The 25011-nt window shown below is 33.6% G+C and overlaps 1 protein-coding gene across 2 annotated transcripts; it reads left to right on the top strand.

Annotated features, from left to right (window-relative positions):
* The first annotated feature begins 1066 nt into the window (after nucleotides 1-1066).
* On the top strand, nucleotides 1067-4958 carry LOC130825438 (acid phosphatase 1). 2 transcript variants are annotated; one of them, XM_057690671.1, is made up of 3 exons: nucleotides 1067-1982; nucleotides 2874-3083; nucleotides 4342-4854. In XM_057690671.1, exons 1-3 carry the CDS (start codon nucleotides 1597-1599, stop codon nucleotides 4520-4522), a joined length of 777 nt encoding a protein of 258 aa, XP_057546654.1. In that variant the 5' UTR covers nucleotides 1067-1596; the 3' UTR covers nucleotides 4523-4854. The 2 variants fall into 2 exon arrangements, with proteins under 2 accessions (XP_057546654.1, XP_057546655.1); XM_057690672.1 differs by having other exon boundaries at nucleotides 1258-1982; nucleotides 4345-4958.
* The last annotated feature ends 20053 nt before the right edge of the window (nucleotides 4959-25011 follow it).

Genomic DNA, 25011 nt, shown 5'->3' with positions numbered 1-25011 from the left:
ATATGACACTTGACACAATATGTTTGTAAAATACATTGTAAAATACATTGTAAAATACATTAATACTTACACATAGTACAAAGTGATTCTGAATTAATATATTGCATAATTTATTGTTCTATGATATAATGTTCAACAAACCATTTTATAGGTTAAAATTGACAATTTATATGTTAAAACACCCATTTCAAATTTGTCTGACCATAGTCTCGTACAAGATTTACACATTTTATATCTTTAAGTTTAACGAAAAAGGTATTCATCTACAATATTTTAAATTACACTATTACTATATAATCTTGCAAATATTATTTTGTTATCAATTATTACATTTTATTAAAAACATTATTATTTTATAATAATAACAACATAATACTATTGTATTGTTATATATTAGATAGATTTTCGTGTAAAATACAGATACTATAAATATTTACTGATATGAATAATGATATTTTATAAAATTAATTCATTTACATCATAAACTTAATTATTAAATCTTTGTATTTGTTATCATATGATCATTATCAAATTTAATAAATAATTTATTATACAATAATATTAAAACAATACTCATAGTAATTATTAATAATTGAGACAAATAAAATTCAAAAAGTCTTCAAAGAGGGAGGATTTAATTGAAAACATAGTCAAATTAGTTAGCTTATTCATTATAGGATTATGATGATGATTTATTATCTAAGTTAAAATAAATATTTATATATATATATTATTTTTTTGGTTTCTATAAGGAAATATAATATATAGGTTTTTTTTTTGAGTTGAATATTTAATAGGTCATCACATATAGTTATAGTTAATCAACAAATATTACATGTTTTAATGAATTAATTATTACCCTAAATATCAAGTTAAATATCAAAAGTTTTCTTGTCAATAATAGAAGAAAGACGAAAAAAATATGACACGTGTCTTAAGTTGTATCTTTATTAATATAATTTATTAATTATTAATTATTAATTATTAATGATTGATATTTATACATAATTTCATAATAAGAACTTTGCAATTAGACGAGTTTGTATAGCAGTAACTTGGTAAAAATGTACTCAGAGCCCGAGAAATAATGAATTCACAGGAAGTCATAAACGGGTGGCAAAAGGCAAGAAGACATTTAACCGGCCAAATACAATAGTGAACAACAAGGATTCCGTTTTTAGGCTATCAAAATTCAAAATTGCTTAAATTCAACCAATAACATAGTTTCACATTGTCATTTTCCGTCATTATTTAATTATTTATTATCATTTACTTTTTGTATTTCATAATTGATTTGAATAGATTTCCATCACATGGAAATTGGAATAAAGAATGAACCAATAAAATTCTTCCTTCTCCATAGAATATGCTTCACAAATCACAACCCATCTTTATATTACTTTCTTCAGCAAAATTCTCCTCTTTTTTTTATACCAAATTCAATTTTCCAAAAACTAAGAAAAGCATATATTTTCCCTTTTCATTTATACCAAAAACCCCCCTAAATTCTTTTCCTTGATTGGATAACTAATTTAATTCAAACTGAATCCCAATTTTATCTTAAATTCAATACCCAAACACTCGAATCATCAAACAATGAAGTCACTAATGTGCTTTGTTCTGTTTAGTTTCTTCTTTTATGCTTCCTTTTCTTCCCAAGAATTTCCAAGACCTTTAATTTTGGAATACCCAGATGGAGGAGTTAGTCAAGAGGAATTGTATTTGCAGTGTACAAGCTGGAGAGTTGCAGTAGAGGCGAATAATTTAAATCCATGGAAAACAGTCCCATATGAATGTGGTGATTATGTAAAGACTTATATAATGGGGGGAAGTTATAAATTGGATCTGGAAAGAGTTTCTAATGAAGCTTCTGTGTTTGCCAAAAGTGTTGGTGTTGAGAAAGATGGTAATGATGCTTGGGTTTTTGATATTGATGAGACTTTGCTTTCTAATCTCCCTTATTATGCTGATCATGGTTATGGGTATGTCATTTTACTCAATTTATAACTTTCTTTTCCATGTTTTGTTAGATTGTTTATTGAGAATGTTTCATTTGGTAGCCTCAGGCTGACCATTCCATATAGATTGTTGTTGTTCATTTAGTGGGTCCTAGGTTTATGTCCTGTTTTCCCCTAATTTCTTGGCAAACATTGTGATGCTTATTAATACGATGCACATGGGGAGACATTTTCTTAACGCCCCGTTTGGTTAGTTGTACTAAAAGGTGGTAATGAGAATGATTTTTAGTGTAAAATTTCATCAAAAGTTTCAAGTCATTCCGATGGTAATGAAACTTTAATAAAAAAAAAATTTTTTGTTTTCAAATTTCAGTTACTACCTTATAGTACCTCTCCCAATGGTAATGCATTAGATTGAATTTTACGAAGAAAAGGAGATGATTGAAGTTAGACAATAATGACCATCAAAATAGCCAAAAGATTATTTAAACCAAAATTACACTAATTTTCATTCCCATCACCATTGTTTATTACCATCTAAGTTTATTACCATCTAAGGTGATGGTAGTGTCTAACAAAATCAGAATTATGCAACTTTACCCTTATTATTGACTATTGGTAGAAAATATCATATGCAGTTTCACTTAACTAAGAATTACACATAAATAAATGAGCCGTTTTAATATAATCCATTATATTCATAAACCAAATAACTGTAAATCTTTGGCCCATTGAAATAAGGATACATATCAACTTTATTGAAGTAGTTATGCAGTGAAACAAATTAACATTTTTTGTGGATTAAGTACCATGTGTTTTCTCCATTGAAGGGTATTTGTTGAAGTTACCTCCAATTTTGTGGTTTATTGGAAATTGATGGATCATTAATGTGCAAATGATAATGAGAAATTGCAGGTTGGAGGTGTTCAATGGTGTGGAGTTTGATAAATGGGTAGCCAAGGCCATGGCTCCAGCAATTGAATCGAGCTTACGGCTTTATGAAGAGGTTTTAAGCCTGGGATTTAAGGTTTTTTTGCTGACAGGGCGCAACGAAAACCTAAGGGATGCAACTGTCCAGAATTTGATGAATGTAGGTTTCAAGAGCTGGGATAAGCTTATATTGAGGTAAAGTTTCTGATAATTCATTCACTACTTGTGAGGTTTATAATAATTTTTAAAATTGAATTAGTTTGGTTGACATAGAAGTATTAAGTAATCCTTATATGAATCTGCTTCAAGCTGATATTAACTTATGAGTATGTGTTAATTTCAAGTAATATGACTTGTATATTTTGTTAAACACATGGAGTATCATGTTTGTATACTAAGGGTCAATCAAAATGAACCTTGAAAAAGGCTAAGGTTGCTTACCTCAAACCCCTCCAAATCCCACGTGATAATAATTTGACTGTCCGAAGAGTCTACTGGGCACTTTCGGTGCACCAGGGCCACATTGCTTTGTCCTCTTCCTTATAGCATGTCTTATTTATGCCTAAGTGAAAAATACTTCTGCTAAAGAAGCTTCAATTTTACTTGAAGACCTAGGCTCAATGTATTGGGAGTTTGGGGACACATGAAACCTTGAGGATATTTTTTATTCTTGCTAGATGCTTGTAAATTCTTATATTGATTCTGAGAACTTGCTAACTGAAGCTCAAATATAACCACATTCATTTGTGTCATCATTTCCGCTTCAATTCTAAGCTTGCAACCTTAATGAATAAACACTCATCTCTGTTATAGGGCGACTCTCATAGAATAGAAACAAGGTTGCATCACATCGCATCGACTGCGCTGTAAAGGTTTCAAAACAAATAAACTAATATTTCCCAGACTGTGAAGGGGTAAAAAAAACCGCTTTTTGGGCCGCATTAGGGATATCTTATGGTTCGACCGATATTTAAACGATCTGATAATCGCATCACTCCCGTTACTGCATTAGCGTTCCGTTCCCACAATCGCAACCATTACTGCATTTTACACTATGGCAACTCATCTTTGCAAAAAGCCCGACTAGTAAGCATTATAGAGTATCTACCTACCCGTAGAACACACATGAGGTGTCAGATCAGAATGTTAGTCCTTATTGTCATACTAAGATGGTGTTTTCAGTATTACATGCTTATTAACAAACCTGACTACGGAATTGGCGCTGTCTAAAAACTAAGATGCAAAAGTTAGTCGACCGTTGATGTCTTACTGTGCTTGCATTGTTAAGGCTTTTTCTAAGCGATATCTTTTGCAATATTTCTAGAGTTTATTAGTAGTTGTTGTTCTTATGTTTCTGAGATTCCATGGTTGACTTGATAATCTTTTGAAAGAACCAAAATGATGGAACATCTAGAGTTTATTAGTAGTCCTTGTTGTTATATGTACAAATTAGCAGGGGCGCTGAAGACCATGGAAAGATAGCAATGATATACAAATGGGAGAAGAGGAATGAGATGGTGAAGGAGGGATTCAGGATCTTGGCCAATTCCGGTGATCAGTGGAGTGATTTGCTGCCTTCTTCAATGTCCACCCGTTCTTTCAAGCTCCCTAATCCCATGTATTATATTCCATAGACAATAGTCAACCAAAATAAATTATTGTAATTTAAATAATACATACTTAATACTCCCATCACCGATGTAATTTCTAATTTGCAATTGCATTGCACCAAAATTCACATTCTGAAAACTGCATTGTATTTTTTAAGCCTAGTGTATATACGCCTTACTAGATTGTAATAATTGTATATACTAAGCATAAGAAAGGAGGACCTAACAAAAGAAGCAGAGTTTCTCATTTTCTAAGTATTGACAATATAGTCCATGCCACCTGTACTTGAATGAAATTTTTACCAACCATTAGCAATTGTTGGCTCTATAACCTAATAAGCCAAAATAATAACGATCAATAATTAACAAATAACAATCAAACAACCACAAGTCAAACAATAACAAAAGATCATGATAAAAAAACATTCATGGTATGATTATTAATTTTTTAATTGTGTCATTAGTAATCAGCCTAAATATAAAAACGAAAAAATAAGTTGGTATAATAATTCACCCAAAAATACAAATTTTGTCAAACAAAAATAAAAAATTAACAACCAATACATATCAATTGAAACCCTAACATATATAGCAACTCAGGTAGAAATTGACTTACAGTTTTTGTTAGATGGTCCAAAGTTACAGATCAAAGCGGAGAAGAGCGTTACAGCAGAGCTTACGAATGGTAGTCATAGCTCAAAATTTTCGGCCCAACAAATTTAATCATAAACCGAAAAGATAAAAATCAACATCAATTAGAGCAAATCACGAGCGGACAAAAACCCATAAAAAATCGAAAGAAAATTGTCAGATGCATCAATGGAAACCCTAATTTTGAAAATTGAAAAGAAAATTGTTGATGCATCAACAGAGAATTGGGGATTACAAAAAAAGTGGAAGATCAAACACACACTTTGTTATGAAAAATGCTCAAATACACCTAAGGCCATCAAAGCTCTTAGAACCTCCGTCGTATTATGAAAAATGCGTTAAATGATGTCATTTTTCTATACCTAACATAGGATCCCTAAGCAAAACAACAATCAAGTCAATCAGATTTAAGATTTTCTTGCAAATATCAAGAAAACAATCTAAATATCAATTAATTTATAGCAAATGAGAATTGCTAATCGACTTCTATGAGAAATTTTTCCCTTTGTAAAATACCAAACTCACACTATCAAGTTTTAGACAGCCTATAAAAAACATATTTAACCTTAAACTAATGTTTAATGTTACCAAAAGGACAACAATAAGAAATAATTGAAAGAAAAAACACAATTCAACACAAACGTAAGAAAGCAAGATCAAATTTTTTTAAAAAAAGTACCAGCTTTTTCAGCCTCATAAAAAGCCTTGATAACAAAATCTTCATAAAAAATCTAATGTCTAAGTTGAGCACTTGCCAACAATTCCACGACACCATCACCAAACACAAAATGATCCTCCATGTTAAACGTAAGCTCTTCAACATCATGATCCAAACACGATCCTAACGAATTCCTCACAAACCCATTCAACAACACACTCGTCGTACTATTAACCCAGAATGCTCCCAATACCAAAAAAATTCGAAACCACGCTACCATTAATGCTACTACTCGTATCGTAACCGATACCGGCCCATGAAAAACCGAAACCGGGCTGAGCATTTCTCGCTTTAGGGATGATGAATTTGATTAGCGAATGGAACCGTTCAAATTGCTGAATTGATTCTGACAATGATGATAATGATTGTTATCTTCCATGGTCACTTTTGTAAATTCGTCATTTGACGATGATGACGACGATGAGTGTTTTAGGAGAGAGGATAATCCCCCAATTACTTGCCGTTGATTGTTTGATGAAGGTGATTGCATGCTTGTTGAAGGAGACCTAGCATTGAGATCGAAATCTGAGCCAAGTCAACAAGGCTCAGTTAAAGACAGCCATAAGGACTTAAAGGAACCAACAAGCAGCAACAAGGGGAACAACATCAATCAGAACAGAAGAAAACACATTGATGATTCTGATGAAGTTCATGAAGTTTCTGATATTTCTAAACTTGGTTCTGCACTGAATCCATCATCACTGAATATTGATGATCCTAATTCAGACCAAGACATTCCAAGAGGAGTTGAATTAATTAAGGAAGACCAAATACAAGAAAGCAAGCAAGGGAAGCCAACAACAAGAACAGGAACAGCAGAATCAAGCATACAGCAGATTCTGACCAACGATGATGACCAGGCCACCTTGACGGATCAGCCCAGGAGTGACCGGAGTTCAGAGGAGGATGTGGAGGGTATAATTGGAATCTCCCTACATGGGCCTTACTGTCATGGCCCAAGAAGCCTCCTCACAATCACCGGAAGTGCATGGAAAATCGAGGCAAAGGTCGTGCAGTCAGCAGAAGAACACTGACAGAAGAGTCATTGTATTCTGATTTCTGTTGTCTTTATTATGCACGTGCAAGTCACAAGGGCAATATGGCTGTTATGTTAGTTACCTAAACGTGTATTTCTTCCTTGTTTTGATCATGTACATTAATCCTATATATAGGGGGTTCATTCATTGTAAAAGGGAAGTGTGTTTTTCCTTTCAATTGCCTTGTAATTGGGTTACTTGGGGCCAGCTTGCCCTTCATTGATGTACGGGATCTTGAGTGTTCGTCAAGATCCTACATCACCCTATCCGTAGATACTGTTAACTTCATTGGAGATCAAAGGATGAACTGTAGGATTGAGTGAATAAGGAGCCTGGCAGTCCAATTCTTAACACTCATCCTTCGTGTCAGTTTCTTGGAATATCCATCAGCATTTTGTATCAAATTCCATTTCATTGCGTTGAATCGTTCATTCACCATGCATACTTGGATCAAAATCATATGAAGATGAGTGTGAATTAATTGAACATGGATGTGGTGTTGAACATACGCTACTCGGTGAACTTGCTTACAGCGCAATCATTGAAACCGCCATTAATAAACCTTAGAAAAGCTAAAATCAAAAGAACAAATGAAATTCAAAGATTTTCTGAGCTGTTCGAAAGAACTTTGGAGATTATATATATATATATATATATATATATATATATATATATATATATATATATATATATAAAATCAACAGATGAACAGTTAGGTAGAATATACTTGAATTCGAGTGATTATCCAGTTCTCCATTCAATGGACCACCTGACTCAACAATTTCATCAGAAGGAAACCCGAATCCTCAACAACGAGTACTGATGACTCGATTGTGTTGACTAAAACTTTTGGGGATAATGAATCTTCCACAGATTTTTTGCATTATCCTCAATGCCATTAGAGGATTCCAGATTTCATTGATTCATTAATTTCTCACTATATTAATCACACAATTACAAAGCAAATACAAAATAGGAAAAAATGAATTAAAAAGGAAAGTTGATTTAAAATAAAAGTTATCAAAATAGAATCATAAATTACCTTGAAAAATTTGCTTTAACTTGTTACTCTTCTTCCCCAGATATAACAATTGAAGGTTGTTGTATTTCTTCGATTTCTGTACTCATGATAGCATAAACTCTTCTTTACCATAATAAGAAAATCACCTCAATAAAATATCTATCAATACATTAACAAATATACTTCCAGAAACTCTTTTTATTATGAGCTCAAGACTTATAAAACTTACTCAAAATGATAAAAAAAGCTTGAACAAAAAATCCCCAGAAACACTTCAATCCAAAAATGCCAAAAAAAAATTCAAAAAAAAGGTAAAAAAAAAAAAAGTAAGAAATACGGCTACTGCCACTTGCAATTCCACATATTTCTTCTAATTAACCAAGGTATGAAATCAAGCAAGCAAAGACAGCAAGTAATTCAATTGGATCAGTATTAGAGATTTGTTAGCTGCATTTTAGTCATACTTTATCCCCATTGTTTGGTTCAATTATGTTGGGATTTAATACATCTCTTCTTGTTTTATTTAGGATTTTATCGCTTGGTTTGATGTTTTGTTGTTTTGTTGCATTTCAGGTAAAACTTATCAAACCAAGCACAAATTAAGTACTTTTGACGCATATGTTACTCACCCAACTTCAAAGGCTCACGGGAACAAGACCTTGATGAGCCAAGTCAAGAAAACAAAGCCAAAACAAGAACCAAGTAGGCCATTCTTAGCCACTCGACCAAATTGGCTCGAGCCAAGCTAGCTCGAGCAACCCTATACTTGCACCTGAGATCGAAAGCTGAGCATTGAACTTTTGAAGATCGCTCGACCAGGTCGAGCCTAATGGCTCAGATTGAGCGAACTGCAGTTACACTTCCAGTAGTTTGTGTTAATTAGCAGGTTGCGATCGAGAGGTATAGAGCATCTGCTCGACCAGGTCGAGTGAGATTGCTCGAGTCGAGTGGAGCTGTTTTCCACAATCTGTCCCGTTTTTGAAACTTTTGATGTTGCACCTGATAGTGGCTTGACCAAGTCAAGCAGGTTGGCTCGAGTAGAGCTAGATGGGCGGCCAATAGCTTTTGGGATCTATTTAAATATCATTTGAAGTCCAATCAAAATTGTTTCCACCATTTCTGCTGTCAAGACTGCATAGCCACACTACCCTATCCATTAGGGGTGGCACCTCCTTCCTACAACCTAAGGGTGGTGGAGCAATCATGAAACCACCACTCCCACTTGCTTTTTGGAGTCTATAAATAGAGAAGAGGAAGATCAAGCTCATTTTTTCAGATTGCATCCTTAATTTTTCAGTAACTTTCATGTATTCTTCTTAATTTAAGTTTGCATTTCAATACAATTAAGCATTTAGTGTAATTTCTCCTTTAATTCAATTAAGAACTTTCACTTCCATTTACAATTCCAATTTCAATTCTCCATGTCAATTTTAATATTTATTATAGCATTTTGCATATTTGATTCCTTATCAATTGATGCATTATTTATGAAGCTACTAGAGGGTGCTAGTTTGAAACATCAACAATCATTTTGATTCTTCCTTGGATTGAATCTAAGAGAGTAATTTCTATCTTTTGCCTATATTGCTTTCAATTCAATGTTACTTAATTATTTTTGATTAATTGTTTTAAGTTTCATATATTCATGCTTATAGTTCTTCAACTTATATTGCATTCATCTTTTTAGATTATTCTAGTTTAATACATCCATCTATGATTCTTGCCTTGTTTGCAAATTACAATTTCAATATGAATATGAATGAGTAGTTCATTTTGGCTTAGGCTAGGTATTATCGCCACGTATGTTGTTTGATTTGGTTACTTTCACCTATGGATTGGATTTGTTGTTTATTGTTTAAGATAGATTTTGCTCTCATTGTTGTAGTGTTGTTTAACTGAGAGCGAGAGTCGATTTTCAACGATAATTTATGCTTAAAAAATTAAGTCATCTTCATGAGAATAGGTAAATGCTTTGATTGGAAATGTTGTATGTGTGCCTCATGTCTTAAAATGTGTTTTGCTCCATGAGAATAGGTGGTTAAACATGTTCAAAGAAGCTTTTGTTGCTCAAGAGAGGACATTAGTATCTAAGATACGTTCTTCCCCATAATGTACATCCATAACCTTAGGTTAAAGTTTAGCAAAATACTACTTTGGTGAGAAAGCTTAGCCTTTGCCTCTTTAGCTTATTAATCATTCTATCCTTGTTTTAGTTCATTGCATCCTCATTTATCTTTATGCATAGTTTTATTTTAAGTATAATTAATTGCTTGCTTTAGTTGTTTCAATCACCAACCATCATATTTGTTGACCCTTTTAGGTTTTGATGATGACTACACTTAATATAAACGAATGTATTTTAGAGATTAAGTGGAGGTCGATATCCGGTCTTGATAAGGATCGTTGATAGTGCCTATGACTCAGTCTATGAACGTTGTACATGTAAAATGTATCCAAGAAGTTAGATAAGGAAGATTGCTTAGGATGTCAAATGTAGACAGGAGGTCTACTGTTCTCAAGTTTGATGATCTGACGATACTTGTTGATGGAGACAATCAACGTCAGCTGAAAATTCTGTAGAATATATTTTTCTGGTTTTTAGTTGATGTATTGCTTAAAATTAATTTGTTGCATTATTAATTTAATAAATTAATTGGCAAAGTATTTTTTGAAAGAAAAATAATTGTTCCTTTTAAAGTGGAGAAAACTTCTCCTTATTTTTCTCCACATAAATAGGCTTGCATTATGGGTTTAATTAAGAAAACTAATACCTTACGTATTTGAGATTCAAGATCCACTTAATTCTCCTTAATCTTAGGAATACGGATGTAGTGGATAGTTATTTCTTTTTACTAGCTACATGAGCTCCTATATAAAGGGGACTTGTTTTTCAACCGAAATAAGAGAGCAAGAGTGTCCATACGTGAGATCAAAATTTACAAGAAATATTTTTGCTTCGAAAATTGCCAATTAATTTAAAATATTTTCTTGTGCAACTTATCAATTTTATCGTTAGGAATTTATCCTTTGTAAAGGGTTTTTGAGAAAATTGTTGTAACTAGACTTGGGAAGTCTAGGGAAGAAAAGAGAAGCTTCAAGAGAAGAAGAAAGAGAAAGAGAAGGAGAAAGAGAAGTTGGTCTAGTTTTGTTTATTTGTTTTATGTAATTGTAACGAAATGGCTAAAATATAGTAGAGAATTTGAAATCCCGAGGGGTCGTGGTTTTTCCTTTTATTTAGGCCTAGAAGGTTACCATGTAAAATTGTGTTGTTTCTTTCTTATTTTTCGCATCTAATTCTACAAAAACAAGGCAAAAATACTTAAACTTATCTAACAACAATTCACCCCCCCTTCTTGTTGTTATTCACCATCTTTAATCGTTTCTACAATTGGTATCAGAGCCTTGTTCCTTAACTGATCAGGAAACCCTGAGAGCAATATCCTAGTATTTTAGAGATGTCGAATATGAATGAACGAATGGAAGAGGGGTACTCTACTCAAAGGCCACCAATATTCGATGGAAAATTCTATACGTACTGGAAAAATAGAATGAAAATCTTCATTAAAGCCGAAAACTATCAGGTATGGAGAGTTATCGAAATTGGAGATTTTGAGGTAACTACTACAAACTCCAATAACGAAATCATTCCAAAACCTATAACCGAATATGCAAAGGAAGATTTTCAAAAGATAGAGATGAACGCTCTTGCCATCAAATTACTTCACTATGGTCTTGGACCCAATGAACATAATCGCATTAAGGGTTGCAAATCTGCCAAGCAGATTTGGGATCTGCAGGAAGTTACCCACGAGGGGACATGTGAAGTAAAGCGCTCCAAGATAGACTTGTTAATGTCCAAATATGAACGGTTCGTTATGGAACCTAGAGAAAGCATCCAAGAGATGTTTACCATATTCACAAACATCAAAAAATGAACTTGTCTCTCTTGGAAGACATATTTTCGCTGATGAACAGGTCAGGAAAATTCTACGTAGTCTCCCTCAAGATGAACGCTTGAGAGCCAAAGTCACAGCCATCCAAGAATCCAAAAATTTCACAAAGTTTAATCTGGAAGAGCTGGTTGGTTCCCTTTTGACTCACGAATTGCATTTGGGAACAATGGATAGTCCCCGAAACAAAGGCTTGGCTTTGACAGCAACTAATCAAGAAGAGTCAGAATGTGATGAAGAGGATGCTGCTATGTTAGTACGAAAATTTAAGAAATTCTTCAGGAACAACATATTTGCCAATCAAAGAAACAAGGAAAGAAGATCTGCAAATTCCAAACCCGACTACGAATGCCACAAACGTGGAAGTGCTGATCACTTCATCAATGATTGCCCAACATGGAAAAATGAAAAGGGCAAGGGAAAGGCAAGGGAAACTGGAAGATTACCGATGAAACAAAATCTTAATAAAATAGACTTTCGCAAAGCCATGACTGCTGCTTGGGGAGAATCCGAGAGTGAAGCTGAGACAGAGATCCCCGAAGAGGATGAAACAACCAATTTATGTCTCATGGCTTCACAAGACAGCAAGAATGAAAAGTCTAAAAGAAAAAGGTACACACGGCAGCAAGAATGAAAAGTTTAAAAGAAAAAAGGTAATGTCTTTTAATTCACTTCTTAACCACCTATTTAGTTTGGATACATATAAATTAATTGAGTTGCTTATGGAGACACAAGAAAAATTGAAAGAAAATAGTGTTAAATGTCTCCAAATTGAAAAGGACCTTAAGATTAGTAAAAACCATGTTTCCTATCTAAAATCTTTTAGATCCTATATTCAAAAGAAATTCTTTAATCTGTTAGATCAAAACATCTCCTTAAAGAAAACATTGGAAAGGGTTAAACAAGAGAACATTATTCTTAATGTTGTGTTAACCCAATATAAATTATTAGGGTTAAAAAAGGACTTTAACGACATACCTCTTCATGACTTTCGTATTGATTTTCAAAGATTAAAAATTAACTTAGAATCCAGTAAAGCCCAAAATGAAAAATTGAAACTTGAATTAAATTCAAGAGGAAAAGAGAAAATCAAAGAAGTACCTAAATGGATTCTAGATGCTAGAACTAAAAGTACTGAAGGTCTAGGTTACAAGAAGAATAATAAAAAGAAAAAGGTCTATGTCGATCTCCCAAGTAGTAAAGTCTGTACCTTTTGTGGAAAAACTAGACACCTAAAACATCAATGTGCCAAAAGGGAACATCATGATAAATCTAACAAGATTTATGTCGATCGCATTTGGATAAAGAAATATGATTCATGTCTAATCGACAAGGAACTCAAGGAAGACTGGGTTCCTGATTCTAATAATTAAATTGTTTTGCAGGTTTATTGAGGGGGATCAACTCATGGTATCTCGACAGTGGGTGTTCCAAGCAAATGACAGGTGATAGAACAAAATTTCTCTCACTGGAAACCTATGATGGAGGAACTGTGACTTTCGGTGACAACATGAAAGGTGAAATCATTGTCAAAGGAAAAGTAGGAAGGTTAAGTTCCCATACAATTGATAAGGTATTTTTGGTCGAGAATTTAAAACATAATTTACTAAGTATTTCTCAGTTCTATGACAAAGGTAACTCTATAACCTTCACTTTTAAAAAATGTCTTATTTCTAGGAGTGACACAAGAGACACTATTGTAAAAGGAATCTGTAAGGGGAACACTTATGTTATGGACATCAACACTGTTCCCAAATCGAGTCTGACTTGTCTCAGTGTCATAGAAGAAGACTCTCTTCTTTGGCACAAACGTCTAGGTCATGCTAGTTTTTCTTTGATTAATGCTTTAAGATCAAAAGACCTAGTAAGAGTTTTTCTGTCCCTTAAATACCTAAAGGATGAAATTTGCGATCCTTGTGCCAAAGGAAAACATGTGAGGTCGTCCTTTAAACCTAAGAATGTGGTGACCAACTCAAAACCGCTTGAATTAATCCATATGGATCTTTGTGGACCTATGAGAATTCAAACCCGTAGTGGCAAACGATATGTATATGTTATTGTTGATGATTACAGTAGATTTACGTGGACTATCTTTTTAGTAAGCAAAGATGAGGCTTTCAATGAGTTTGTTTCTTTTGCTAATAAAATACAAAAATCTAGTAATAATCAACTTATTCACATAAGGTCAGATCATGGTAAAAAATTTGAAAATTCAAGCTTTATGGAATATTGCAATGAGCATGGCATAAGTCATAACTTTTCCGCACCTAGAACACCACAAAAAAATGGTGTGGTAGAAAGAAAAAATAGAATTATAGAGGGAATGGCTAGAAGCATGTTAATTGCTAGTGGTCTTCCTAAGGGAATGGCTAGAAGCATGTAAATTGCTAGTGGTCTTCATAAGAATTTTTGGGCTGAGGCTGTTAATATTTCATGCTATATTTTAAATCGTGTACTAATCAGACCTATCACTTCTAAGGCACCTTATGAACTGTTTAAAGGTGTAAAACCGAATATTTCCTATTTTCTTGTGTTTTGTTGTAGATGCTTTGTTCATGTTAATGGAAAAAGAAACATAACAAAAAGTTTGATGAAAGAAGTGATGAAGCGGTATTTCTTGGCTATTCATCTCATAGTACAGTAAAGCTTTTACAGTTTACAATAAGAGAACTATGTGTGTAGAAGAATCTGTTCACATTATTTTTGATGAGACTAACTTTATGACAAGTGAACAGGAAACAAATATTTTTAATTTAGTTCTTGCAAATTTGAAAGATGAAGAAGATGTAACTAAAGAACAAAATCAAAGAGCAATCGGAGAACAACTGATTCAAGAAGAAACCGAAGTACTTGACTAGGAAGAAGAACCGTCGGTAAATGAGGACCAGCAAGGTGTTCCCAATCCAGCTATTCCCAGAAATGAACAAAATGATCAGGTTGAAGCTGAGCAGAATATCAATCAAGTCAGTGACCCTGTTTCTACAACTGTTCCTACAAGAGAATTTGCGCCCAAATCGTGGAAATATCAAAAATGTCATCCACTTGAATCGATCATTAGTGATTTAAATAAGGGCATACAAACTAGATCCCAAATGAGAAAATTCTTACACACTTTGCGTTTTTCTCAATATTGGAACCCAAAAAACACGAAGAAGCCTTAAAAGATTCTGAATGGGTTGTTGCGATGCAAGATGAATTGAATGAATTTGAAAGAAATAAAGTGTGGCATTTAGAACCGAAACCAAAACACAAGAAGGAGATTGGACTAAAATGGGTATTTAGAAACAAATTGGATGAACATGGAATCATAATAAGAAATAAAGCGAGGCTCGTGGTTAAAGGGTACAATCAACAAGAAGGGATCGATTATACAGAGACATTTGCTCCAGTAGCTAGGTAAGAGGCTATCAGAATTCTAATTTCTTTTGCTGCTTTTATGAATTTTAAGGTATGTTAAATGGATGTGAAATGTGCTTTCTTCAATGGTTTTCTTGATGAAGAAGTCTTAATGGAACAACCCCCTGGCTTTGAAAATCCTTCTTTTCTTAATCATGTCTATAAGCTTAATAAAGCTCTTTATGGGGTAAAACAAGCTCCTAGGCAAAATTATCACAGTTTTTGATTGAAAATGATTTTGTTAGAGGTAAATTGACAAAACCTTGTTTTTCAAAAATAGAAGTTCTGATATTTTGGTTGTACAAATTTATATTGATGATATTATTTTTGGTGCCACCAATGAATGGCTATGTAAAGAATTTGCTAACCTTATGAGTGCTGAATTTGAAATGAGTATAATGGGAGAATTAAATTTCATCCTTGGTTTGCAAATTAAACAAATGGCTAATAAAATTTTTATTCATCAAAAAAAATATATAAAAGAACTTCTTAAGAAATATGGTTAAAATACTGTTAAAACAAACCACACACCGATGGCTACTAACACTAGATTAGATGAAGATACGAATGGTATTAATGTTGATCAAACTATGTATAGAGGCATGATTAGATCTTTATTATATCTAATCGCTAGTAGACCCGATATTGCGTTTAGTGTTGGTTTGTGTGCAAGATTTCAATCAAATCCCAAAGGATCACATCATACAGCAGTGAAAAGAATTCTGAGATATTTGAAGGGAACAGAAGACTTGTCCCTATTTTATTCAAAAAGTGATGTCTATGATTTGAAAGGTTATATTGATGCAGACTATGCAGGAGATCTTGTAAACAGAAAAAGCACCTCAGGAGGTATGGTACAATTCTTGGCTTTTGTTTAGTGTCTTGGTGTTCTAAGAAACAAAACTTCGTTGCATTATCTACCGCAAAAGCAGAATATGTGGCAGTAGCAGCTTGCTGTTCCCAAATGCTTTGGATCAAACAACAACTAAGAGACTTTGGTATTAAGTTTGAATGTGTTCTTATTTATTGTGATAATACTAGTGCCATATATATATCTAAAGACCTCGCGCATCATTCTAGAGTTAAACATATTCATATCAGACATTATTTTCTTTAGGATAATGTGAAAAATAAAAATATACCAGTTAAGCATGTTAATACTGATGAGCAAATAGCAGATATCATGACTAAACCACTTCCAAGGGAACAACATGAAAAGATGAGGTTGGAACTAAGAATGATCAAGCTCCACTAAAGTTTACGACAAGCATTCCCCTCAAAGAAAAATAAAAGTTGGAAGGATTGATTCATCCACAAAAATCCCGATTAAGAAATTAATCATTATAAGGTTCGGTATGCAGTTATTTAAAGTATGTGCTATGGTTGCTTTATTGAATGGATGTTTAAATTGATCAGACCAAAGCAACATTTGTTTGTTCTATGTGTTATAGTCCTCATATTAAAAAAAAAACACGAGGACATTTTCATTTCTTATTTTTGATCTTATTTTGAAAAGTGGCTAGCACATGTATTTAGTAATTAAGATGGTCAACGAAAAATACTTAAACTAAATTGTTTCAGAATGTCGTTGTTAACCGCCAATCTCATGAAAGTTACCTACTAACTCTTCATCATCCACCTTGCTCACATAACCGTCCTTATAATTAAATAAACAAAATTAAATCCCTTGAGTAACTCCCCCATAACCGTCCTTACACCCTTATAACTTCTCTCACTTACACTCACTCACGTCACATCACTCAATCACACTAAACCCTCACTTCACTTTACTCACTACTCATCAATTAACCCCATCAAACCGTCACTCTCACTCACCATCTTCAATACATCTTCTTCTTCACTCTCTTTTACCCACCATGAAAACTCCCAAAGCCAACTCGTCAACCAAGGAATCAAGCAAGAAAACACCAAAAGTGATTGAACCAAAGCCATTAAAAGTCGTACACCCATCACCGTTGATCACTGCACCACCATCTTCTTCATCTGAACCAAAATAATCCGACCCACCTAGTTCATCAACCATGCATGCCGGTACAAAACGCCAAAACACAACACCCAAAGGAGGATCCTCATCCAGACTAATGAAGGAAACTAAGACTGTTGATCCCAACAGTCCTGAAGAAATTGCTAAGGAAATGTCAGTGGGTTTTGGTCTTGACAAATATTGGTATGAGTCTACTCCTTTTTCCCAACTTCACGCCATTCTTAAAAATTAAAATTTGGAAACCCTAATGTCTAATTTTTGTTGCTACCCAATTTACCCTAACCTAATGCGTGAGTTCATTTCACATTTTTCTATTGAAAATAGAGTTTGTTCAAGTGTTGTCAAGGAGATTAAAATTGAATTTAATTGAATGATACTAGGCGAATGGTTTGGAGTTCTTGCCATAGGTTTTGATACATATTATGTTGGTTCTAAGATTGTATTTTCAGGGATTAACGAGAAAACAATGCTGAAATTTTTGGGGATTAATGAGAAGAAGGGTAGGATAAGTCACAATACACTGTCCCCCTTGCACAAACTGCTTTATAACATTTCTCGATGCTTTATTTTACTACGCAACTCCAAGCGTAGTGAAATAAATTTAAGGGACGCCACATTGATTTATTGTTTGGCTAACCACATTATGTAACATTCGGAAAAATTAATATTTTAAGACGAGTAAGTTTAAGAGAATTATCAGTGCGAGAATGATCCTAAATACACATGACATAAAATATTCTTAATTTAACTTCTTTTCTTCTTTTCCTTTTCTTTTTTTTTTAAAAAATTGTTTTTAAAAGATCTCAAAATTTCAACTTGAAATATATATATATATATATATATATATATATATATATATATATATATATATATATATATATATATATATATATATATATATACTCGAGTCAAGTATTCTTGAAATTGTTTTCCAAAAGATATTATATATACCCGGATAACTGGCAAAAGGAGTTGAGGACCAAACTTATCGAGAACTGCGATGATGTTGTGCAAGAATCATTCGATGCCAAGAGTTTAAAAGAAACATTTTGGGAATATTGAAAGTTATGCGTTAATTGTGTGTTAAGATTGAAAATCTATAAAGGAATAAAGAATGTAGAAAAAGTATTTGTGACATGTTCAATTATGGGATGCGAAATTTTAATTAAGGAAAGTTATTCGAAAGGATACAAAGGTTAATACAATTAATAGTAACTTAAAGTTATGTTGTAGTAAGTTTGATTCAATGGCCTATACGTGTTGAGGATAATGTAAAATTATGATTGAGAAAGCATTCAACGGTTTTTAATGAATGAATGATAACTTTGGGACTCTATAAAGGTTTTATTGATGGTAAAATGTGAATTAAGAAAAAAGGGATCAATTGGAAGTTTAAAGAATACTTAAATTGTGAGAGGTTTGACTTTGTAAGTGAGGAAATGTTTGGTTATTAAAGGTTAAAAAAAAAAAAATTGGGATTGTATGAAACTATTAATGGTAAAACGTGAGTATAATAGAATAATGGTTTAGGAAAAAAAATACGAATTTGAATGTCTAAAGGTTATTGAAGTTATTTCGGATAAATTTGTTATGGAATTTGAAGTTTTAAGCGTTAAATGAAGATTAGGGTTATAAATGTTATTGTAATAGACTACATTTAATAAAGCTTAATTATAAGTTTATTAAGCTGATTGGGGTTATTAAGTAAGTTAATTCGAGTAATAATATTATTATTTTGATAATATTGACTCAAGTATTTCATTTGTTAACATTTTCAAGAAAGAGGTATATTTTATTTAATGTATAAAATTCGTATAAAGAATACTTCGATAAAATTGTATTTTAATTATATTTTATTAATTGATTACTATCTTATCTTTATAAAAATAAATTTAAATAAAGTATTGAAAAATAAATTCCTAAATGAAATCCAAATTCATACTACCCATTTACTTATTTCATAAATCGTCTATTATACCCTTACAGCATGTCTTATATAAGACTGTTTTACGATGAGACGACTTTAATAGAATTTAACGGGTCATAGCTAAAAATGAACCCATTCTTTTCCCTTCTAACCGACACACCCCGTGCCCCTTACAAACAAAACGGCACGACCTTTTTTTTCCCTCCCTCTCTTTTCTCCTTCTTCCTCTTCTCCCTGGAAAGCTAGCCCTCCCCCACGCAGTCTCTAGCAGCCACGTTGAGCCTCCCCTTGAGCAGCCACCGCACCTCCAGCCACTCCTGCTCCCCTCGTGCAGCACCAGCAGCAGCAGCCGGGTTTCACCCCACTAACAGCAGCCACAAGCTGCGTTTGAACCCAGCTGTGGTGCCGCCAGCAAGCAGCCGGTTCTTGTCCTCCCTCCACCGTCAACGAATCTGCTGCACCACCTTTGCCGCCACTTCAATCACCACTTCTTCACCTCTTTATTTTTGGTTTATTGAAGAATCAAGTTAGAGTTTATGATTTGGAAAAAATTAGTGAATTGAAGTTCAAGATTGAAAGTTGAAAGGTCCTTCAATGGTGATTGAGGTAATCCACAAATTATTCTATTTAAATATTAATTGAATGTTTTAAAGTAGTTTGGTATTTGTGGATTCAATTTGGGTCATGGATTTAATTTGGGTATCAACTTGAATTTAAGATGAGTATATAGATTCAATTAGTAATTGAGTTGTTTTTAGTGTTGATTAGAATTGGTTATTTGGGTTATTTAAGTTTTACTATCAAATTGAGTATTTGGGATTCTGAAATTTCAGTTCATAAACTGAACTTTCTGTTTTGGCTGTTTTGGGGATGGTTCTGATTGTTTTTGGGTTCTTATGTCTTCTAGAGATTTGTAGAACTTTGAGTCGCGGTCGTGTGGGCACTTGAATCACCCCGAGATGAGTTCGTATGAGGAAGTTATGTCCAAAATACTAGTAGACTGTCATAAAGATCGACAATGAGGTTCCGTTTTGTGCTGTCCGAATTTGTGTTGCTGTTTTTGAAATAGTTAGAGTCGTTTTGGGGTTTTGGTGTCTTCATGAGATTTGTAGAGCTTCGAGTCGCGATCACGTGGACACTTGAATCGCTCCAAAATGAGTTTATATGAGAGAGTTATGTTCAAAATAGTGAAATACAAGCAGGCTGTCTTGGAAATCCATAACGAACCTTCTGTTTTGGCTATTTTGGGATCGTTCTAATTGTTTCTGGGTTTTAGTGTCTTGATAAGAATAGTAGAGCTCTGAGTAATGGTCCCGTAGCCACTTAAATCGTCTCATTTGGTTTCCGTATGAGTGAGTTATGCCTCTTTTAGTAAGAGGTGTCCTAAAACCATTACGGGATTCCTAACTTGGGATCAAGAGATATGGAAATTAATTGGATAATTAAATATTTTTGGATGAAGTATTTGATTCTGTTGAGACTTGTTGATTGTAGGAAGAACAATGACCTTTGTGTTTAATCAAATACATTCTAATAGATTAAGAGTCTTGGTGTAACCTTAAATCCTTGTGAATCTTGATATGTAAGTATGAGATGGATGGACATTGAATTTACGAAATTGGTGGAACATGGTTGTTTATAAGAAAGTATTGGGTAATTGATATTCTTGAATCGACTGTAAGATTTTAAAGGTTAGAATGCTAGCATAACTCTTGGTTAAGCTGCGGTCTTAGGAGGAGATGTAACAAGTTATATGTTAGTGTAGTAGTATCGAACGCTCTCTAGTGATGTTGTGATCTTGTTATGCTGCAGGAGATGATATCATCGAAGAACCCTTCTAGTTGATAGCTGGATTCGTTACCTTGAAGCGACATCGTTGGTGAGTAGTAACAGTCCCTTAAAAAGGGGTCTGGCCAGGCTACCATTTGTAAAATGTTTATTTAAAGTTTGTGAAATTTATATGAATGTGATAAATGTTTATGAATGATTATGCTGAGATTGATATGGTCGATGGATCAGGCTTGCGAGCTGGTCATTGACAGAGTTGAGGAACATGGTTCCCTACTCCCTGTTTTGAAGCGAATTGTCAATGAGATATTGACTAGCTTCACCCGAGAGAGACATAGCCTAAGAGCTATGGATGTTCCTCTCAATTAGACTCCCTGTGCGCACATAGATCTAGGGAACTGATGTTGCTTTTAAACCCATGATATGAATTACTGTGTTTTTTTGTTTTGGATTGTTACTTCTCACTCAGTTTAATATGATCCTATGTTGTTTCCATCTTTTAGTCTGATTACAGATCGGAACCGGTCGGGAACGATGGGTTAGCGGTGTTGAATAGCGTTCCAAGGATGTATATTGAGCTGAGCACGTAGGAATTTGTAGATTTGTATTAGGATTTTGGATAAATGTATATTTGTTTTGGCTGTGCTGGTTATATCGGACTTGTAGAGAATTGAATGATTATCTTGTGTATTAGTTAGATGTTGGTTTTGGGATTTAGCTGAGTTAGTCACGTTGAAGAGCTTGTGACCCCTTTGCTTGAGTTTTGGAAGTGTGATTTCAGTTTCTTGGAAAACGAACCTAGTGATGACCCTGTTTACCCAGTCAACGGTAAGTCGGGTTGTTACAGTTATAATTCAAAGTAAGTTGACAATGATCGAGTTTTGAGTTATTAAAAGTTGATAGAAAAATGAATTGTGGATATCTTTAATGAATAAGAGATTCAATAAATGACTTAAGGTATTCATCTCAAAGTATCTCGGGAGTTATAAGAGTTTTTAATTAAAAAAAAAATTTAATTATAATTGGGAAACAACAAGTAAGTTGATGATTTAATATCTCAAACTAAGGATATAAAAAGGTTGAAATGACCAAATATGTAATTAAAGGTATAAAAGATTTTGAAGTAAGGTGGTTGATTTAAAGTACATGTGAACGTTCACGTAAAGTAAATCGAGGTTGAAGTTTCAAATTTAAAGGTTTGAAGTAATTCAATTGAGGTTAATTGTGTTACCAATATGTAATTCATCTTATATGATTGAAAATTTATAGATATAGTATGTCTTGAATCAAAGCTGGGGAGTAGCTAAAGTTTATTTGGTGCTCATTTCACGAAATTTGAGTTATATGTTATGACAAAGGATGATCAGAAGTGTATGTATAATTTCAAGGACGAAATTATTTTAAGTTGGGGAGAATGAAATAGACTACATTTAATAAAGTTTAATTATAAGTTTATTAAGCTGATTGGGGTTATTAAGTAAGTTAATTCGAGTAAAAATATTATTACTTTGATAATATTGACTCAAGTATTTGATTTGTTAACATTTCCAAGAAAGAGGTATATTTTATTTAATGTATAAAATTCGTATAAAGAGTACTTCGATAAAAGTGTATTTTGATTATATTTTATTAATTGATTACTATTTTATCTTTATAAAAATAAATTTAAATAAAGTATTGAAAAATAAATTCCTAAATGCAATCCTTATTCATACTACCCATTTACTTATTTCATAAATCGTCTATTATACCCTTACAGCATGTCTTATATAAGACTGTTTTACGATGAGACGACTTTAATAGAATTTAAAGGGTCAAAGCTAAAAATGAACCCATGCTTATCTCATTTAACCGACACACCCCTTCTCCATTTCTTTCTTCATCCTCATCATCTTTTACCTTCAAACTCTCAACAATGCCTCCTTCCCTCTCCCTCACGGTTCAGTAGCAGCCCTAGCACCACCAGGCCACGCCTCCATGTAGCCACCCGCAGACACACACTCCTCCTCCCCTGCAGCAGCCGCGATTCCCAAGCAGCAGCAGCAGCCATGTTTTTGTGGCTGTTTCCACGGCAGCAGCAGGCGTCCAGGCCCAGGACCACCACCAACTGTAACAACCCGACTTACCGTTGACTGGGTAAACAGGGTCATCACTGGGTTCGTTTCCTAAGAAACTGAAATCACACTTCCAAAACTCGAGCAAAGGGGTAACAAGCTCTTCAACGTGACTAACTCAGCTAACTCCCAAAACCAACATCTAACTAATACACAAGATAATCATACAATTCTCTACAAGTCCAAAATAATCAACACAACAAAATCTAATACACATTTATCCAAAAACCTAATACAAAGCTACAAATTCCCACGTGCTCAGCTCAAAATACAACCTTGGAACGCTATTCAATCACCGTTAACCCATCGTTCCCGACCGGTTCCGATCTGTAATCAACTAAAAGATGGAAACAGCAGGGAATCAGATTAAACTGAATGAGAAGTAACAATCCAAAACAACAAAACACAGTAATTCAAATCATAGGTTTAAAAGCAACATCAGTTCCCTAGATCTATGTGCGCACAGGGAGTCTAGTTGAGAGGCTCATCCATAGCTCTAAGGCTATGTCACTCTCGGGTGAAGCTAGTCAATATCTCAATGACAATTTGCTTCAAGTAGGGAGCAGGGAACAATGTTCCTTGTTGTTATATGAAGAGATGATCAAATGCAACAAGAGGGGGGGGGGTGAATTGTTGTGTATTGAGTTGTACTACGTTTTTGCTCTAACTTGCGGAATTATAACAAACAAAATAAAACTTAAGCTTAAGAAGCAAGAAATAAAAAGGAGACAAAGATTTTACGTGGAAACCTTCTTGGCCTAATAAGAAGGAAAAACCACGACCCCCCGGGATTTCAAAATTCTCACTATGTTTTAGGCAATTAAATACAATTACATAAAACAAATATGCTTCACTTGAAGCTTCTCTACTCTAGGCCTAATTCTCTTTCTCTATTCTTCCTTTCTCTTTCTCTTCTCATGTTTCTCTTTTCTTATACCCTTAGACTTCCCACAAGTCTAATTACAGCAAATCACACATCAACCCTTACAAGGCCAATTCTTAAGAGGATAAGAATTAAAATAATTACTTGAGAAAAATACAATAAAGTAATTGGCATTTAAAACAGAAAATATTTTTCTTAAATTGATCTCCCTTTAATGGACACCCTTGGATGGATACACGGTTTGAGCAAAGTTCCTCTTATTTATACAGGGAACAGACAACAGTTACCTCAGGCACACCTCCCACTATCATCCACGTTCTCAAAACAAAAGGTGGTGAAATTATGAAAGTGTCCGGCTGTTATTTGCTCAAAGAAAAATCAGTTTCCTTAATGCTAAAAATAGCATAGGAGTTAAAAACATAAGATCCTAAAAAATAGGAGATCTAAATCTTAAAAAGAAAAAGTCTTTAGGCTAATTTTAGATAACCTAAAAATAGTTTAGCCAATTAACTTACTAATTAATTTAAGCAATTAAATTAATTCCAAACCATTACATCAACTTAAAAACAGAAAATAATTAATTCGCAATTTTCCAGTCGATGTTATTCTCCAGACCTGCTACGTAGGAACAACGTACTGTCTCCAGCTTCAACTTCAGTCAAAATGTTCATTTTAGGAACAGTAGACTGTACGTCTACTTAGAACATTATAACACTTATCTAACATCTTGGACATATTAAGACACGTACATCTTCCACGAACCAAGTCATAGGCTTCATCAACGATTCAAACTAAATCGGATATATACCTACAAAACAATCTCTAAAAATATGTTTGTTTATTTAAAAGTGAAGTCATCATCAAAACCTTAAGAGGCCAACATTCCTCAACTCCGTCAATGACCAGCTCGCAAGCCCGATCCATTGACCATATCATAATATCAGCATAAGCATTCACAACAACATTGTCTCAACAATCTCCAATCAAAAGAGCTTTAGTAAGAAGTTTATTTTCAAGAATGTA

This window comes from Amaranthus tricolor, chromosome 10, assembly GCF_026212465.1.
Source record: "Amaranthus tricolor cultivar Red isolate AtriRed21 chromosome 10, ASM2621246v1, whole genome shotgun sequence".
Classification (NCBI taxonomy): domain Eukaryota; kingdom Viridiplantae; phylum Streptophyta; class Magnoliopsida; order Caryophyllales; family Amaranthaceae; genus Amaranthus; species Amaranthus tricolor.
The sequence above is the reverse complement of the archived record's forward strand: the minus strand, read 5'-3'. Positions and strand labels throughout refer to the sequence as shown.

Coding starts and splice junctions, on each gene's coding strand:
- LOC130825438 (XM_057690671.1), top strand. CDS start 1,597: ATGAAGTCACTAATGTGCTTTGTTCTGTTTAGTTTCTTCTTTTATGCT. Junction 1,983..2,873: donor TATGCTGATCATGGTTATGG/GTATGTCATTTT, acceptor GAGAAATTGCAG/GTTGGAGGTGTTCAATGGTG. Junction 3,084..4,341: donor TGGGATAAGCTTATATTGAG/GTAAAGTTTCTG, acceptor TGTACAAATTAG/CAGGGGCGCTGAAGACCATG.